General features: G+C 41.2%; 1 protein-coding gene across 1 annotated transcript; it reads left to right on the top strand.

Moving 5' to 3' along the window:
• Nucleotides 1-3130: 3130 nt before the first annotated feature.
• On the top strand, nt 3131-19770 carry LOC112226715 (calsequestrin-1). The gene is made up of 11 exons (XM_024391218.2): nt 3131-3587; nt 14406-14499; nt 14994-15094; nt 15256-15367; nt 15554-15627; nt 15735-15865; nt 17170-17215; nt 17959-18013; nt 18138-18238; nt 18354-18428; nt 18551-19770. Exons 1-11 carry the CDS (start codon nt 3351-3353, stop codon nt 18842-18844), a joined length of 1320 nt encoding a protein of 439 aa, XP_024246986.1. The 5' UTR covers nt 3131-3350; the 3' UTR covers nt 18845-19770.
• The last annotated feature ends 9 nt before the right edge of the window (nt 19771-19779 follow it).

Here is a 19779-nt window from a genome sequence, read left to right as displayed (position 1 = left end):
CATCTATAGTTACAGTGCCTTCAGAAAGTATTCTTACCCTTTAATTTATTCCACATTTTGTGTTACAGCCTAAATTCAAAAAAAAATAATTCTCACCCATCTACACACATTACCCCAAAAAGTGAAAACATGTCTTTTATTTTAGCATATTTTTTGAAATGGTTGCATTTATATTTTTTGTTCAGTGTGTATATATCTGACTCGCTCCCAGATAAATAACTAGTACTGATAGGTTTTACACGGTCAAATGTAACAAATCCCTACATTTTTTCTATAGTAATGTACAAATGATACTTGACATCAATATTTAATCAAAAGGGGACCTTCGCGCTCTCCCAGAATTTTGGTTGGTGCGTAAAACCCGTAAATTCAGATAAGCAAAAAGGTTTGATTTGATCCACACTTAAAAAGATGTGGCATAAAGCTGAATTCATTTTTCCATTTTATTTAACTCAGGAGGAGATTGACATCGATCTGGAGGCCTCTGAAACTAAGGTTGCTTCCCTGGCCATACAGAACAAGTTCAGACATTTCCAAATCAAGAAGTAGTAGAGAAAGCTTTATGTAGGAGAAAATTGTATGTTAATGAGAAACAGAAAGACTGAAAGGGAATGAGAGGGTCAGGATTAAATGGTAGGAATTATATTTCAGGTTTATCATCATGACCAAATAATAGTGATTCAGTTCCCCATGCTGAGATGCTGGTTAAAGATTAGGGTTAAATGGAGGGTGATTGAATAATGCACATGACTTGAGTTTTTACTGCTTTTTCACAATTCACTATTATTTACTACTTTATGACTGAACTGACTTTCCTTGAGAGTCAAGTGTAATTTCTGGTAGTTGTTTTAATAGGGATTTTTTGTCCCAAAATCCATTTACATTGACCAGTGGTGTTCTATATTAGTTGCTGACCAAAATAAAAAGTTATTACAATTAATTCAAGTCTTGAGTTTATATTGGTTACATTTAAACTGCGTAGGTCTCACACATTATATCAAGTCAAGATATCAACCCAATCAAATTGTATCTGATTGAATTGTAAATGCATTTGTAAACAACAGTTCACTGGCTGAAGAAGATGAGCAACCATGGGAGACTGCCTGGTTGACGCGACTCTCGTGGTACAGAGCGAAGGAGAGCTATGACACATTGGTCTGGACAAGTGTCAGTTTGTTGGTGCAATATTTTCAGAAATTCTGACATAGATAAATGTAGTATATTTAATTCAACTGCTAATAATACTAGGTACATTTCATATTCACAAATGCAAATGGTCTAATTCAAAACCTAACTTTTTTTCACTTTATAAATGAGTTTAAACAATATGGCACTACTTTACCTAAAATGAAAAACAAAAAGGCAATTAAAACTTGTTGTATTATTAATGAATATGATTTGTTTGTTTAGGATTCCTGGCAATGTAAATCGTTTGTTTGTATGCTAGTTTGCATTTGACTATTCCTCTTTTGTTTGTTGATATTTGTTAATAAAAAGTCCAATAAAAAATGTTGGTGCAATATTCGCGTAAACATTTACTTAACTTTGATTGGTTATCTCAAACGTTTATTTTTTTTCAGGGGGTTGAGAACTCTTGTTGTTTGGATTTGAAAAAACATCAGTTGTGTTGAAAGCGGAGGATTCCAGAGGCTGTGTGTGGGTGTTTGAGTGAGAAAGACACAGAGGAGAACCAATCAGTAAAAAAAGAACAGCCCCGTTTATTATCAACGCTTTGTGCCTACAACATCAAGGAGCCTTTCCAGGCTCTGAAGTCAGGAAGACTTCGAGTTTGGTGTCAGCCAGACTATGGGAGACTGCTTGGCTCCAAATTACTGCACATATTTTCTGCCATGTCATATCATGCCACTAGAGGCTGCTGTTGCCTAGACGTGGGCAATGCATTTCAATAGCATGAATTTACATTAATCACAGTGGATATCACAGAAGGACCATGTAGCTGCTGAAATGTTGTGTTTTTCTCCTCTACAATTAACACCAATGAGGACACATTAGGATACACAGTTGTTTGAAATACACAAGGCTTACAAAAGCCATATTGTGTGAGTTTTCAAAGGACCTCCCCCCTAAAAAACACTCCTTTCCCTTTATTTCTCTCAGACACAGTAACAAATGAAGCGTAACAGGCCATGGGTTAAGCAAACGGCCTTCATTTTCTACAGTCAACCAGATATGCTTGGCATCCCAGTCAACACTCCTCCTGTCTCCCTGTCCCCTTACAGTACGCATTCCCCATCTCTACATTCCGTTCCTCCTCATATCCCTCTCCACAAGGGCCGGAGGTGACTAAATAGGAATTAGCACTGCTAGCCACTGAATACCTAAGGAAGGGGGAGTTAGTATGAGATCATGTAGCAGACTTGTATTTATAACTCACCTCTCCCCTTTCAATTTGTAAACTTATCTCACAGGCAACACACACACACACACAGACACTTGCAAGTCGACAAATTCACAGAGCACAGACAAAATAAAAATGCTTTTACCATAGTAAAACTATCTGTTGGTTATCACGGAGTCAAGACTGATTAGCCCCCAGGGCAGGCTAACTGACCTATGTATTTTATGTCTAGTGACACCAAACCAGAAGCGTCACCCTTACCTCTAAACCCCTGTCCCTGTGTATCCTAGTGCCACATTGTAGTGCCGGGCCAGTGCCAAGAGAAGCAAACTGGATACCAGCACCCCTGCCAACATGTCCCTCATCGTCCTACATCTATTATTTTTAGCCAGGATCGGAGCCCATCTTAACTAAATATGGGAAAGTGTCTCTGATCTCCAGGACTATCTCTGACCATCCCCCTGTCCATCATTCCTAGTCTCTCTTCATTTGTCTCCCTCTAGGTAGTGGACTGTCATTCAATCACTTCTTTCTATTTCAAACGCTCCGTCTTTCACAATCCTCTTCTTTATTGAAGAAGGGGGGCTGTTCCTCCTCTCTTATGCCACCTACTTTTAACCTGCCACACAAACACGCAGATGCAGGCACACGCACACACACACTCATGCACGCATGCAGGATCGGTCCCTTACTCTCGTCAGCCCTGTCACCTCAGCAGCCGCTCTAATCCCCTCCCACCTTATTTCCCACACACACAGACACACACACACACACCTACATCCAGAATTAAGCCCACCCCCTCTCGCTCACTCTGCCCTGTCTCCAGCTCCCTGTGTCAGGGGGTTTAATAAGGGGGGCTCAGGAGTTGGTCTTGCTCTGTTCTGGGTGGTGGGGATTGGACGTCCTTCCTCATTTTTATCAAATTATTTATTTATTTATTCTTTTTTTTAACTCATTGAAACTATATTAATTCCCAAATAAGTAAGGAAACATGAATTGGAGCTGGGTGGTTGTGGCAGTCCTTCTGTCTTGCGGGGGACCGTCATGGGGTGAGGAGGGTTTGGACTTCCCTGAGTACGATGGCACGGACCGGGTCATCGAGCTGACTACCAAGAACTACAAGTCTGAGATGAAGAAGTATGATGTGATGGTTCTGTACTACCATGAGCATCCCGGAACAGACACCGTTTCCCAGAAACAGTTTGAGATCGAGGAACTGGCCCTAGAGGTGGGTCAGGGGACTGGGAGAACCTGATCAGGGGGCTGGGAGGGCTTGGTCAGAGGGCTGAGAGGACTTGGTCAAGGGGCTGGGAGGACTTGGTCAGAGGGCTGGGAGGACTTGGTCAGGGGACTGGGATAACAGGGTCAGGGGACTGGGAGGACTGGATCAGGGGCTGGGAGGACTTGGTCAGAGGGCTGGGAAAACAGGGCCAGGGGGCTGGGAAAACAGGGTAAGGGAACTGGGAAAACAGGGTCAGGAGGCTGGGAGGATTGGATCAGGGGCTGGGAGGACTGGGTCAGAGGGCTGGGAAGACTGGGTCAGGTGTTTGGGAGGACTCGGGCAACTGGGTGGGGGATGGTGAGGTGAGGGAAGGGAAGGCGTAACTGGGAGGTAGAAGTGGGACACAGTGCCTGGGTAGGGATGCACCATATCTGCTATAATTGATCAATGCGTTGAGGCATTATGGACTGTGAAAGAAGTGTGTAATAAGGGCTAGGTGGATACAGACAGCATTGACAGGTAACTAAGTGTTGTTGTTAAGGGCATAACAACTCAAATGTGACCTTTGCGACTATTTTCACAACAAAGATGATGATTCAAATTAAGATGTTCAAGGCAAGAGATCAGAAGCAACAGTTGCAAGGGTCAGACTATTAAATTGATTTGGACAAAGTTAATTACATTTTAAAGGCTGTTTAGATGCTGAATTAGTCATCAAGGTAGATGGGTAGAGGCAGACGAGATATAGTCCATGGGCCTGCAGAAACATTCATCCACTTTGGGGTGGCAAAGGTTTGATGCTATTAAATTGTTCTCCACAAGCCCATGATCAAATGTATATATGATAGCCACTTCAAAATAGTATATTTTTTAGTTTTTCACTTTTCACACTTGTATATTGTTGCTGATAAAGGAATGTTCACATGCTTATTGAAAACGACTTTGTCAAACACCAATGACATTCTATTGGGTGGATCTCATCTTAAATGGAATTTGGTTAATTTTTGCTAACAGATCTAATGATTTACCTAGACTGGCACATCATTGAAACAATGTTACAAAGTACGACAGATCAAAATCTAGTAGCGTATTGGTTTTATAGTTGCCACCTGTAATAGTACTCAGCATTACTCAGCTAAAATAAAAGGCGTGCACTGTCATTTGCTGAGTTGTCCCAGCAAGTTAACACAAATATTTAGGTAAACACAATCATCTCTAAAAAAAAAAGGGAAAAAAAGGAGCATTGGTGATTATAATCTCTTCTGTCCCTGACCATCAAGATTTTAAAATGATGCTCTTTGACCTTCAACTTTACAAGTTATTTCATGAAATACAGTGAGCTCCTTTTTTTGTCTCTGTACTCCAGCACTTTAGATTTGAAATGACACAATGACTATGAGGTTAAAGTGCAGACTGTCAGCTTTATTTTGAGGGTATTTTAATCCATGTCAGGGGAATCGTTTAGAAATTAAAGAACTTTCTGTACATTGTCTCTACATTTTAGAGGACCAAAAGTATTGGGACAAATTCCCTTATATATTTTTTTAAAGTAGTAAAAAGTTAAGTATTTGGCCCCATATTCATAACACACAATCACTAAATCAAGCTTACACATTTGTAGGGTGCTTTTGCTGTTTGTTTTAGTTGTGTTTCAGATTATTTTGTGCCCAATAGAAATGAATGGTAAATAATGTATGATATTTGTGCATCTGTAACTTTCTCTCTCATCATTATTCACAATTCATTTACAATTATCTGTAATCAGATTAGCATCCACATGAATGTAGAAGTGTTTACAAACACATTCTATTCTTATTTACAATTAAAGTGATTCCAAAATGACACAATACATTATTTACCATTCATTTTTATTGGGCACAAAGTAAGACTTTTTGGAGCTTACTTTATGTTAGCTAATCATTTTGGAGCCATTAGTTCAGTGGCTGGTTGATGAATTTAATAGAAATGAGAGAAAAAAAATCCAGCTTTTTAGCAATTGGGCCATTGCTGATACCCTCGACAACCCTTAGCAGCCACTAATAATGCATATTTCAGTAGACCCTATACGACAATATACATGTTTTGCATAAATAGTGTAACAAGACACCATCTATAAACGGCTGTAAACCTAAGGGTTTAATACTTCACCAGCTATGTAAGTTGATGCCCTTATCCGGCAGTTTATTAGAATGTTATGTTGGAATACAGTGTATATGACAGGATTCAAGACACAGATTTTATATTTAACTATATACAGCACCAGTCAAAAGTTTGGACACACCTACTCATTCAAGGGTTCTTTATTTAGACTATTTTCTACATTGTAGAATAATAGGGAAGACAACTATGAAATAACACATGGAATCATGTAGTATCCAAAAAGTGTTAAACAAATCAAAATATATTTAACATTTTAGATTATTCAAAGTAGCCATCCTTTGCCTTGATGACAGCTATGCACACTCTTGGCATTCTCTCAACCAGCTTCACCTGGAATGCTTTTCCAACAGTCTTGAAGGAGTTCCCACAAATAAGCAAAGAAAAATGACAGTCCATCGTTACTTTAAGACATGAAGGTCAGACAATGTGGAACATTTCTTGAACTTTGAAAGTTTCTTCAATTGCAGTTGCAAAAACCATCAAGCGCTATGATGAAACTGGCTCTCATGAGGACTGCCACAGGACAGGAAGACCCAGAGTTACCTCTGCTGCAGATGATAAGTTCATTAGAGTTACCAGCCTTAGAAATTGCAACCCAAATAAATGCATCACGGAGTTCAAGTACAGACACATCTCAACATCAACTGTTCAGAGGAGACTGCATGAATTACTGCAAAGAAACTAAAAGACACCAATAAGAAGAAGACGAGACTTGCTTGGGCCAAGAAACACAAGCAATGGACATTAGACAGGTGAAAATCTGTCCTTTGGTCTGATGAGTCCAAATTTGAGATTTTTGGTTCAACCAGAGAACCAGAGTAGGTGAACGGATGATCTCCGCATGTGTGGTTTCCACCGTGAAGCATGGAGGAGGTGTGATGGTGTGGAGGTGCTTTGCTGGTGACACTTTCTGTGATTTATTTATAATTTAAAGCACCCTTAACCAGTATGGCTACCACAGCATTTGCGCTTAGTGGGACTATCATTTGTTTTTCAACAAGGCAATGACCCAACACACCTCCAGGCTGTGTAAGGGTTATTTGACCAAGAAGGAGAGTGATGGAGTTGACCTGGCCTCCAAAATCACCTGACCTCAACCCAATTGAGATGGTTTGGGATGAGTTGGACCACAGAGTGAAGGAAAAGCAGCCAACAAGGGCTCAGCATATGTGGGAACTCCTTCAAGACTGTTGGAAAAGCATTCCAGGTGAAGCTGGTTGAGAGAATGCCTAGCGTGTACAAAGCTGTCATCAAGGCAAAGGGGTGTCTACTTTGAAGATTCTCAAATATAAATCTATTTTATATTTGGTTACTACATGATTCCATATGTGTTATTTCATAGTTTTAGTGTCTTCACTATTATTCTACAATGTAAAAAGAAAGAAAAAGCCTTGAAAGAGTAGGTGTGTCCAAACTTTTGACTGGTACTGTATATGTGTGTGTATATGTATATATATATATATATACATACCCTATATATATACCCTACATACCCTATATATATAATCATTACTACAAACCAGTGAACGATCCTGTTATGAGTAATATAGACACATTTGTTTTTTAAAATATAAAATATTGATAAATTAGGAAACCAAATACTGACCAAAACGGTCTCATGAATAGTGTTTTTGGCAAATTTTGAGAAAACGTTTGCTAATATTTTACAAATATCATATATTTTGCAAACCTGGCTAAATTGGTTGTGTTACCTATTATTGAAAGAATTGTGGCAATGACAGACCAATCTAATTTAAACCAATGGAGCTAGTTGGCGGCCATATTGGAAAATGTGTACCCTATGGTTAAATTAGCAAAAGCTTAGGCATCATTGTTTAGACTTTTCCTAGCTTTATGTATTGTTTGGTGCACATTTTGTGAAAATGGGTTAGCTGTATGTCTTTGCTGGACGTGATGCATATCAATGGGATTTAATATAGGGTGCAATGTACGGGGTAGGTTTCACTTCATATTTCTTGATGTTAGCACAATTTATATAATCATATTGTGTATTGTTTTAATTATTAGACATCAGTGAATGCTTCTAGAACATTTTCTAAGTGTTTTAATCTAATGTACTTTAAGAGGATACAAAACTCGGCAATTCTGACAGGTTTTTTGGCATGTTTTTACCACTATTCTGGTAATAACTTGCTAAATACATTTAACTGACATACTTGGGACATCCTCATTGTAACACACATTTTAAGCCATTATTGGTCTTATTACATCAATCATTAAGTTATGGCCATGCAAAATGTTACCTTTTATTAACTAGGCAAGTCAGTTCAGAACAAACTCTTATTTTACGATGACGGCCTACCAGGGAACAGTGGGTTAACTGCCTTGTTCAGGGGCAGAACAACAGATTTTTACCTTGTCAGCTCGGGGATTAGATTCAGCAACCACTAGGCTACCTGCCACCCCAAAATGCAGTTCCTTTCCATTGAAACGAATTGGCCCAACTAACCGCATAAGGGTCATAACATATAATGCAGTGATAGCCACATTTAGCTACCTCCAACACATGGCTGTCATACCAAAATATAACCAACAGACCTTAATAATGAAAATCATCATTAAACTTTGTCCCCCCCAAAGTGGACAAATGTGTTACATGTGGCCCTCTAGCCCATGGACTAATAGTAACAGGAATGAATAATCAGCTGATACTATACATTTCCAATTGAGCGCTACTGCCTGATGGGAAATGTTGGGGGTAGCATATTGACCCACCTGCTGATCCAGGAATCTCTTGGGTTGCTGGAAATGTCCCTGAGATGTATTGTTTTAACTCATGGTTTTGTGGTCTTAGATGAAATGGGATAATGGTAGGGATGGGCATGTCTTTGAGGAATGGTCAAACTGTCTATGTCTCAAACATGACACGGACAGAAGTAGCAGGACCTCAAGTCATCAGCTGATCTGACATCTATCAGAAATGTGCATTACTGAATATTCTGTACATATTGGTATGTTGACTTGACCCAGATGTGTGTACATGGGCATATTTCTATGTTGATATGTGTGTGTATGACCGTGTGTGTGCATGTGTGTGTGTGTGGGGGTGTGTGTGTGAGTGTCAGTGTGTGTCTCCTTATGTGACCATGTTCTTTGAAGTACGCCCCTCACTACATATACTACATATACATATATCATATACCCTGGGGCGGCAGGGTAGCCTAGTGGTTAGAGTGTTGGACAAGTAACCAAAAGGTTGCAAGATCGAATCCCTGAGCTGACAATGTAAAAATCTGTTGTTCTGCCCCTGAACAAGGCAGTTAACCCACTGTTCCTAGGCCGTCATTGAAAATAAGAATTGGTTCTTAACTGACTTGCCTAGTAAAATAAAATAAAAATTCCCTCACGTCTGTGGGTGGCAGGTAGTCTAGCGGTTAGAGGCGAACCAGCAACTGAAGGGTTGCCATTTCAAATCCCTGGTCCGATGGGAAAAATCTGTCACGAAGTGAGTTGGCAACCTTAGGGTTGCTGGTATCAAAACCTTGATGCCATTGCCTGCTGCAGTGCCCTTAAGCAAGGCACTTAACCACCCACAACAACAGCTCCCTGGAAGCCCAGTGTGGCACCTGCTCCACACCTCTCCAAAACCTGTATATGTACAGTATCTATCTATGTATGTATGTATATGTGTGTACAAAACATTAGGAACACTGGCATTTTCCATGACATGACAGACTGACCAGGTGAACACAATCAAGTGTAGTTAAAGGGGAGGGGATCAGTTAAAGAAGGAATTTTAGGCCTTGAGACAATTGAGACATTGATTGTATAAGCTTGCCATTTGCAGGGAGAATGGCAAGACAAAATATTTAAGTGCCTTTGAACTGGGTATGATAGTAGGTTTGAGTGTGTCAAGAACTGCAACACTACTGGGTTTTCTGTGTGTATCAAGAATGGTCCACCACCCAAAGGACATCCAGCCAACTTGACACAACTGTGGGAAGCATTGGAGTCAATATGGGCCAGCATCCCTGCGGAACACTTTCGGCACCTTGTTGAGTCCATGCCATGACAAGTTGAGGCTGTTCTGAGAGCAAAAGAGGGTGGAACTCAATATTAGGAAGGTGTTCCTAATGTTCTGTCCACTTTCACAGGGGTTGGGTTAAAAACAAAGTCAAATTTAGGTTGGAGTAATCTTAATCTGAGCAATACGGATGCCAAGAATGTAAGGCATGAAACATTACCTCATTCAGCAGTGAGACCCATAGGCCCCCTGGATGGTGTGAAACTGAGAGGTGTGAAACTGAGAAGAAAAGGCTGTTATGGCGCTCCCATGTGGCGCAACGGTCTAAGTTACTGCATCTCAATGATAGAGAATTCACTACACCCTGGTTCGATTCCAGGCTGTATCACACCCGGCTGTGATTGAGAGTCCCATAGGGCGGTGTACAATTGGCCCAGCGTTGTCCGGGTTAGGATTTGGCTGGGTTAGGCCGCCATTGTAAATAAGAATTTGTTCTTAACTGACTTGCCTAGTTAAATAAAGGTTAAATAAAAACATATAAATAAAATATTGACTGGTGGCAATCAGTACATTTCTTAAAGAAGTGTATCTCTTAGGACTTCTGACATACAGGGCCTACCGTAGAGGCTGCCGTTTTCTTTTGTCATGCTGTCCAATGAGCTAATCCTCTCAAATCCAGCTCTGCCAGGATTGGACCAGCTTCATAGGACTGCAATTTGACTACTTTGGACTACAACTCCCATCATTCCTGAAAGAGAAACACAACACAGCTCTGATGGCGGAGAATCTATTTTGAGACTGTTGCCTCTTAAGGAGTTGTATGGTTTTGTTTTCCTTGGACTCATTTAATCAACAGGAGATTGAATAGTCAACAAATAGAGCAAAGTCTGACGGAGATATAAAACACCTTTTGGAAATTAGACCATGACAAGGTGCCACAGTTGGAAACAAACACTTCAGGGAACGAACACGTGCATGTGTGGGTGTGTGTATTTGCATGTAAGCAGGTGCGTGTGCGTATGAGACATATGCCTACTCATCAGGGTGTTTTGATTAATGATATGTTAATCATCATCTGAGAATGCGTGTTCACCCCCCCCTTTCCTCTTTATGTTATAGACATTGAGGCCTAGCCCAAGGTTGGGGGCAGTACAGCAGGATTTGGCCTCAGTACTGCGGTGTCGGCTAACTGGGCTGGCTGACTGACAGATGCAGTACTGTAACTGTCAGCAGATCCTAGAGACTTGAGCGTCACCAGCACCTTGCCAAAATAGTCCTGGGTCGGTGTGGCTTTGGGTCTATATTTATCCAGTGCTGCTGTTGTGGCTGTTTGTGCGTCCTACAGTGCGTTCTGAGTATTCAGACCCCTTCCCTTTTTGCACATTTTCTTACGTTACAGCCTTATTCTAAAATAGATTAAATACCGCAAATTGACACAGTGAAAACAGGTTTTAACATAAGTATTCAGACCCTTTGCTATGAGACTCAAGATTGAGCTCAGGTGCATCCTGTTTCCATTGATCATCCTTGAGATGTTTCTACAACTTGATTGGAGTCCACCTGTGGTAAATTCAATTGCTTGGACATGATTTGGAAAAGCACACACCTCTCTATATTTGGTCCCACAGTTGACAGTGCATGTCAGAGCAAAAACCAAGCCATGAGGTCAAAGGAATTATCCATAGAGCCCGAGACCAGATTGTGTCGAGGCACAGATCTGGAGAAGTGTACCAAAAAATGTCTGCAGCATTGAAGGTCCCCAAGAACACAATGGCCTCCATCATTCTTAAATGGAAGAAGTTTGGAACCACCAAGACTCTTCCTAGAGCTGGCCACCCAGCCAAACTGAGCATTCGGGGGCGAATGGCCTTGGTCAGGGAGGTGACCAAGAACCCGATGGTCACTCTGACAGAGCTCCAGAGTTCCTCTGTGGAGATGGGAGAACCTTCCAGAAGGACAACCATCTCTGCAGCATTCCACCAATCAGGCCTCTATGTTAGAGTGGCCAGACGGAAGCCACTCCTCAGTAAAAGGCACACGACAGCCCGCTTTGACTTTGCCAAAAGGTACCTAAAGGACTCTCAGACCATGAGAAACAAGATTCTCTTGTCTGATGTAACCAAGATTGATCTCTTTGGCCTGAATGCCAAGTGTCACGTCTGGAGGAAACCTGGCACCATCCCTACGTTGAAGCAGGTGGTGTCAGCATCATGCTGTGGGGATGTTTTTCCGCGGCAGGGACTGGGAGACTATTCAGGATCGAGAGAATGATACACGGAGCCAAATACAAAGAGCTCCTTGATGAAAACCTGCTCCAGAGCACTCATGACCTCAAACTGGGGCAAAGGTTCACCTTCAAACAGGACAACTACACTAAGCACACAGCCAAGACAACGCAGGACTTTATTTGGGACAAGTCTCTGAATGTCTTTGTGTGGCCCAGCCAGAGCCTGGACTTGAACCCGATCGAACATCTCTGTAGAGACTTGAAAATAGTTGTGCAGCGGCGCACCCCATCCAACCTGACAGAGCTTGAGGATATCTGCAGATGAATGGGAGAAACTCCCCAAATACAGGTGTACCAAGCTTGTAGCATCATACCCAAGAAGACTCAAAGCTGTAATCGCTGCCAACAAAGTACTGAGTAAAGGGTCTGAATACTTATGTGAATGTGATATTTCAGTTGTTCTTTAATACATTTGCAAACATTTCTAATCCTGTTTTTGCTTTCCCATTATGGGGTATTGTGTGTAGATTGATGAGGGAAAAAAGCAATTTAATCCATTTTAGAATAAGGCTGTAACGTAACAAAATGTGGAAAAATTCAAGGGGTCTGAATACTTTCCAAATGCACTGTATACTGCTGTGTTGCTTCTTACAGAGTACTTACTCAATCTGGAGCATCTAGAGTCAACTCGGTTTGCTGTTGGTTTGAGCACTAGTATGCTGTGTATCTTTTATATGTATAGGGTAGATAGAACATTGTTAGCTGGGCCTGGGATCTTTTGCCCTGATTCCCCTCTATGGGGAATCGTGTTGTAGGCTAGATAGTAGTGTCATGACATTCTGTGAAACTAATGTGCTGTGCACTCTGTTTTGGTCTATTGCTGAGAGAGAGGGTGTACTCTAGGTCAGTCAACGGGAATAGAAGAGGAGAGAGAGCATGTCAGCTCTTTTAGATCCCTTCCCTGATTTGTCATAAAGCGAACTCTCCCCTTGCAGTCAGGCAAGAAATCTGTCCTCTTGTCAACTCATGGCCCCACACAGCAACCTTATATAGCTGTAGTAATCTGTTTGGCTAAAAGCCATTAGCTGAGTTTAGCCCTCAATCTGTTTATCAGGCATATCTAGGCCCTGACCCCCTTAGGACCTCTTCATTTGAATACCCCTCCCCATGACAAATATGGACAGATAACCCACTGGGCAGAGACGTCAGTTCAATGTCTAGTTTTGATTTAATTTTGATTTGAGTGGTCAACTAATGTGAAATCAACAGCAAAAATCGAACCATGTCATTGGATTTAGGTCAACGGTTGGGTGAAAGGTTGATGACTTTTCCACGTTGATTCAACGTCATGAGATATGTTCATGCTGTTGAAATGACATGTGAACAACGTTGATACAACCAGTTTGTGCCCAGTGGGATGTGTCTACAGGGTAAAACCTATTAATCTGAGAAGTAAATAGTGTGGATACTGAAAGTCAACTTTCCCGGGACAGTCTGCTATTATACTATTATAACACTGTATAATAATTCAGCTCTGATATTCGGGCCACTGTTTTCTATTTACTCAGAACTAAAGATACATAATATCTTTAATATAATATCAAAACAGGTACATAATATCAAACTGCATAAAAAGACATAAAGCATGAGCAACTATTGCTTGCATCCTGCGGTTACTGGCTAGGATCTATAGGCCTACAGTCAGTGCCAGGCCAGCTATTATCATTGCCATGCTGTGGAACATGACAGGAACAGCCCTGGTTATGGAACTTTGCTATGCAATAAAAGTAACTGCACAGAAGCACTGATAAATTGTCCTTTTCATGCCTGTGTGTGTGTTGTGTGTGTGTGTGTGTATGTGTGTGTATGTGTGTGTGTGTGTGTGTGTGTGTGTGTTTGGGTGCCTGCACCTCCTTTATGAAGTGTGAGGAGAGATCTGTGAAAGCAGGGTTGCACCTGTTGCTATCCGAACACCAAGTTACCCCGACACAGTCTGCAGAACTGTTATCCCGCCCCCTCTGTATGCATGCCACAGATGTGGCAACATCATTGGTTGAACTGGTTGTCAGACATAACGGTCAAGTTTCACACAGATTTAGAAAGTGCACGGACAGCGCTCTGAGTCCCAGGCTTTTATGGTGGTGGAACTGGAGGGAAATATGTGTGAAATAAGACAAGACATAAGAGAAGACAGCAACATGTTTGTTTACTTTAGTGTGTACACAGTAAACTGAGTACAACACCTATCCCTCCAGCAAACCCACAAAACTGGGGGCGTGGAAGTGAACGCATATATACATGTCCTTACAGAACACTGATAAATAATCCTTGAAAACAAACTCCCCATAAGTCCTTATAAGTTGTCCACACACGACACAGAAGATATTCCTGCTCAGGCTTAAGGGTGCCACTGTATGTCTTCAGTTATATGACATATTATCTTATTTCACAGCTTGCAGCTCAGGTCCTTGACGACCTTGACGATGAGGAAATTGGATTCTGCCTTGTTGATGAAAAGAAGGGCAGTATTGTTGCTAAGAAACTAGGTAAATACACACTGAAATGGACACTATTACCTTTATTCAAGATTGGTTTGACCATTTAAAGTTCTGAGGTCAGTTATGATGAAATGTTACCATCTTTCAACACGATCCATCTAAGCATCACCACTGACCAGGTGGACAAAACTACCTAATAAACTAAACTACCTGACCTGTCTCACTGGATGCATCTCAATAGTCATAAGTGGATTCCTCTCTGCGTCTTGCCTCCTTCATCTGCACCGATCAGGAAACATACTTTAAGAGAAAGGAATATGGTGGACGTCTGTCACCCACCAAGACATCACCTTTTTAATTATGTCATCTCCGTGATGATGAAGGAAAGGAAACAACGAATTTAAGCCACAAGACTATTGAGATGCACCCCTTGAGATGCACCCCTTGTGTCACTGTGCTAAGGCAGCCCATAAGAAAGCCTGACCTCTAGTGGATTTAAGGGTATATGTAACCCCTGAGTTGAACTTCTGTTTTCTCCTCAGGACTGGAGGAGGTCGACAGCATCTATATCTTCACCGAGGACGAGATCATTGAGTACGATGGGGAGCTTGCTGCAGACACAATTGTGGAGTTCATATTTGATGTACGTGAGAATAATGTCACCCAGGGATGCCCTCTTTTACCTAGCTGCAACTTGTAGAAACAGACTATTTGTCCACTTCTGATATATCCTGTACTGTTTATTTCTCTTTCCCCTCACCATTATCTCCCTCCACCATGCATCTCCCTTTTACTCTGTTCTAGGTTCTTGAAGACCCCGTTGAGATCATTGAGAAAGATGGGGAAGTTAAAGGTTTCCACAACAATGAGGAGGACATCAAACTGGTGGGCTACTTTAAGAGTGAAAAGTCCGAACGTAAGAATCTATAATCTATTCCTTTGACATTGTAATTTCGCACATGTTTTTACTGTGCGGTATAAGTCTGCTCATGTGTATAATATTTTATGGATAAAACTATGTATTTATAGTGTATTTGTCAACTAAATATTGGAATTATCAAGATATTCAATAGGGTCTTAACAGGTACCTGTAACATTTCAGATTATTTGGCCTATGTGGACGCGGCTGAGGAGTTCCATCCACACATCAAGTTCTTTGCTACATTCACTCCCAAGGTGAACAACCTTACCCACTAACCACTACATCCTAAAAATTACAACGGAGCTGCACTCCACTCAAAAAGTAGCCCATTGCTCTTTCTGACCAATCCTCTGTGTTCCAGGTTGCCAAAGATCTGGGCCTGAAGGTGAATGAAGTGGACTTCTATGAGCCCTTCATAGATGAACCCATAGTCATCCCTGGAAAACCCTACACAGAGGAGGAACTTGTTGCATACATTGAGGATCACGACAGGTGGGATTCATGAACACGGTGGCTAGAATGGCACAATATACACTACTTGACCAGATGTGTGTGGACACCTGCTCGTCAAACATCTCATTCCAGAATCATGGGCATTCATATGGAGTTGGTCCCCCCCTTTGCTGCTATAACAGCCTCCACTCTTCTGGGAAGGCTTTCCACTAGATGTTGGAACATTGCTGCAGGGACTTGCTTCCATTCTACCGCAAGAGCATTAGTGAGGTTGGGCACTGATGTTGGTCGATTAGGCCTGGCTCATAGTCGGCTTTCCGATACATCCCAAAGGTGTTGGAAGGAGTTGAGGTCAGGGCTCTGTGCAGGCCAGTCTAGTTCTTCCACACTGATCTCGACAAACCATTTCTGTATGGACCTCGCTTTGTGCATTGGGGCATTGTCATACTGAAACAGGAAAACGCCTTCCCCAAACTGTTGCCACAAAGTTGGAAACACAGAATTATCTAGAATGTCATTGTATGCTGTATCGTAAAGATTTCCCTTCACTGCAACTAAGGGGCCTAGTCCGAACAATTAAAAACAGCCCCAGACCATTATTCCTCCACCAAATTATACAGTTGGAACTATGCATTGGGGCAGGTAGCGTTCTCCTGGCATCCGCCAAACCCAGATTAGTCCATCAGACATTGCATGGCTGTGTGCTCGATTTTGTTCACCTGTCAGCAACGGGTGTGGCTGAAATTGCCGAATCCACTCATTTGAAGGGGTGTCCACTTCCTTTTGAATATATAGTGTATGATGAGGAGAGCCAAGCATTTTGTCCTGGCTGTGTGATTTGACCTGTAAAAACCCCAGGCCCTATAACTAGGTGTAAAGGGAATTTTTAGGTGAACCAAAAGGCGAGCAGTCGTTGATAATATCAATCAAAATCAACAGAGAGAGAGAGACACCTCCAGGAAAAATGTTTAACGAGCCTCTTGGAGACAATACTAAATGTTATCTAAACATCAACCCGAGAGGTTTGTACAAAGTCAAAACAAAAGACCGTGACTTTGCCAGCTGCTACAGAATCACAGTGTGTCCTCGGTCCTTGTACCTTCAGTAGCTCTGGCGTCAATCATTACCAAACGATGGGAGAATAATCCATAACATTCAGCACCAAGTCTAGCGACCACCAACCCATACACTACTTGTGTGTCACAAATAGAGCACTGGAAATCATGTACATTGCAGAAAAGGAAAACTTAGAAAATATGCTAAGTAATAGAATCCCAAATTTTAAAAGTGTAAACTTCCTCAATGAACAATAAAAAAATATCTTGCGTCCTATTTCTTTGCAGACCAACCATGAGGAAGATGGAACCAGATAACATGTATGAGATCTGGGTAAGCTATACAAACTATTCCCATAAAAATCACCCTACAAAACAAAATGGAAGCATACCTCCCCAATTGTAATTGATAAGCTAAGCTAAGTATTTATGTGGCCTAAATGTGCAGATACTGATGGAAATATACTTGTAGGTACTCACTGGGCACAAACAGGTTGAATCAGTGTTGTTTCCATCTGTGGCCAGTGGGTAGTCTATATGCATTTATCATGGATCCCCATTAGCTGCTGCCAAGGAAGTAGCTATTCTTCCTGGGGTCCAAACATATTAAGGTACTTACATTACATATAAAACAGTACATCATATAACATTATTACACCACTACATATCTACAATACAACAATATTACAATGTACTGTATGTGTGTGTAAAGTGCGTGTGCTAGCGCTTGTGTGCGTATGCGTGTGTCTGTACCTTCGTGTTTGTCTCTTCACAGTTCCAGCTGTTCCATAAGGTATATTTTTAATCTTGATTTTTAAATCTGATTATACTGCTTTCATCAGTAATCTGATGTGGAATAGAGTTCCATGTAGTCATGGCTGTATGTAGTACTGTGCACCTCCCATAGTCTTTTCTGGACTTGGGGATTGTGAAGAGACCTCTGTTTTGTGGGGTATGCATGTCTTGTGGGGTATGCATGGGTGTCCGAGCTGTGTGCTAGTAGTTTAAACAGACAGCTCGGTGGATTCAGCTCGATGCATTCTATATTCCCCATCTCCCTTTGCATACTTTTCTTAGGAGGACGACATCGATGGCGAGCACATCATTGCATTCGCAGAGGAGGATGACCCAGGTACAGAACCAAAGGAGCAACTAATGAGTCAATAGGACTGGGTAGGGGAGGAATGAACCATTTTCAGCAAGAGGGGTTTCACAAGGCTTAATGTGCATTTAACCCTTGACCTTTGACTTCCCAGACGGTTTTGAGTTTCTGGAAATCCTGAAGGAAGTAGCAGAGGAGCACAATGATAATCCCAACCTCAGCATTGTCTGGATTGACCCAGATGATTTCCCCCTGGTAAGATCATGGTCATGGTTGGTCACTTATCAATACAATAAGATCCATCTATCCAAAGATATGAGATTCTAATTGCTGTTGCTTTCTTCCTGAAATATTTTCCTCCCTCTTTAAGCTTGTCCCATACTGGGAGAAGACCTTTGGAATTGACCTGGGCTCTCCCCAGATTGGTGTTGTGGATGTTGAAGATGTGAGTAACGTTCCTGTTATGATCCAAATTGTCATGTACGAGGAGCCATGTGGTTCCACTAGCTTTAAAAAAAAATCCAATAGTCTATTTTTGGCACCAAATTACTTTGTGTCTCTCTATAGGCTGACAGTGTATGGATGGAAATCGACGATGATGACGACCTGCCAAGCGCAGATGAGCTTGAGGAATGGATCGAAGATGTTCTGTCTGATGAAATTGATCCAGATGATGATGATGACGATGATGATGACGATGACGATGATGATGATGACGATGATGATGATGATGATGATGATGATGATGATGATGACGACGCCGATGACGACGACGATGATGACGATGATGATGATGACGACGATGAGGATGACGACGATGATGATGATGATGATGATGATGATGATGATGATGATGAGTAAATTGTTGATGTCATCAATGTATAAATCTGGCCAATATAACATATTCTGGCCAATCAACATCATCACCTCACCTCACCTCAAATCTTCCTTGTTCTCTGTTGAAATAAGTCATTAGGTTAAATCTGTCAGCTCATATGGACATCTTCATGTTTTCAACATCCTCACTCAGAGCATCTTTCAAAAAGATTGTTCCATTTCCCAAGCTATCCTAAACTCCCTTTGCTTTGAATTCATAAAATACAGTACTTTCTCAAAGTCCCAGTAAATTTTTTATTCACACCTGTAACTTTGCCATCAGTACAATATGAAAAGGGAAAACATAAAACATTGATTTAGAAAATAATATTTTCACAACTGAATTATTGGATATTCACTAGCACTTACCCTAAAAACACCTAATGGTTCTGATTTTATATTTCAGACAAATAGAAGGGTTAACTCTGTTAATGCATTTTAAGTCTAAGGCCATCTGTAAACTTGTTGTTTGGATGTATTTTATTTTTGTTTTATTTTCTCTGGAATAAATGTTCGCCCCTCTCCCAACTTGTAAAATCCAAGGGTGCAAGCCGGCTTTTCCTGCAGGTCAAAGGTCATACCAGCCTACTCAGTTAAATTATTGTAACTTTACTTGAAAAGGGCGGTTAGCTTTTTTTCTTCTTGTGCACTGAAAAGTGCTGTAAATCACATGGATGTTTTCTACTGACAAAGAAATATAACAACAACAGTATTCTATTTTTTTAAACAAGAAAACTTAAACATACTGTAAAGTCTTAAAATAAATGACAGCTTGGAAAAAGACACAAAAATGACTGGTGTTCTGGATTCTTGTGCGCATGTGTGCGAGATAGACAGAGAGAATAAACCGTCATTTCTATTATTTGTCATGCATTGAAACTGTACCATAAAACGATAAAAGATCAAAGCAATATGTCTCA

This window comes from Oncorhynchus tshawytscha, linkage group LG28, assembly GCF_018296145.1.
Source record: "Oncorhynchus tshawytscha isolate Ot180627B linkage group LG28, Otsh_v2.0, whole genome shotgun sequence".
Classification (NCBI taxonomy): domain Eukaryota; kingdom Metazoa; phylum Chordata; class Actinopteri; order Salmoniformes; family Salmonidae; genus Oncorhynchus; species Oncorhynchus tshawytscha.
Note: the sequence above shows the minus strand (reverse complement) of the source record. Positions and strands in the feature narration are given on the sequence as shown.

What these genes read in the sequence shown, in the direction of transcription:
- LOC112226715 (XM_024391218.2), top strand. Translation starts at nt 3,351, where the DNA reads ATGAATTGGAGCTGGGTGGTTGTGGCAGTCCTTCTGTCTTGCGGGGGA. An exon ending in TCGAGGAACTGGCCCTAGAG is followed by an intron (nt 3,588 to 14,405) that starts GTGGGTCAGGGG and finishes CTTATTTCACAG; the next exon opens with CTTGCAGCTCAGGTCCTTGA. An exon ending in TTGCTACATTCACTCCCAAG is followed by an intron (nt 15,628 to 15,734) that starts GTGAACAACCTT and finishes TCTGTGTTCCAG; the next exon opens with GTTGCCAAAGATCTGGGCCT.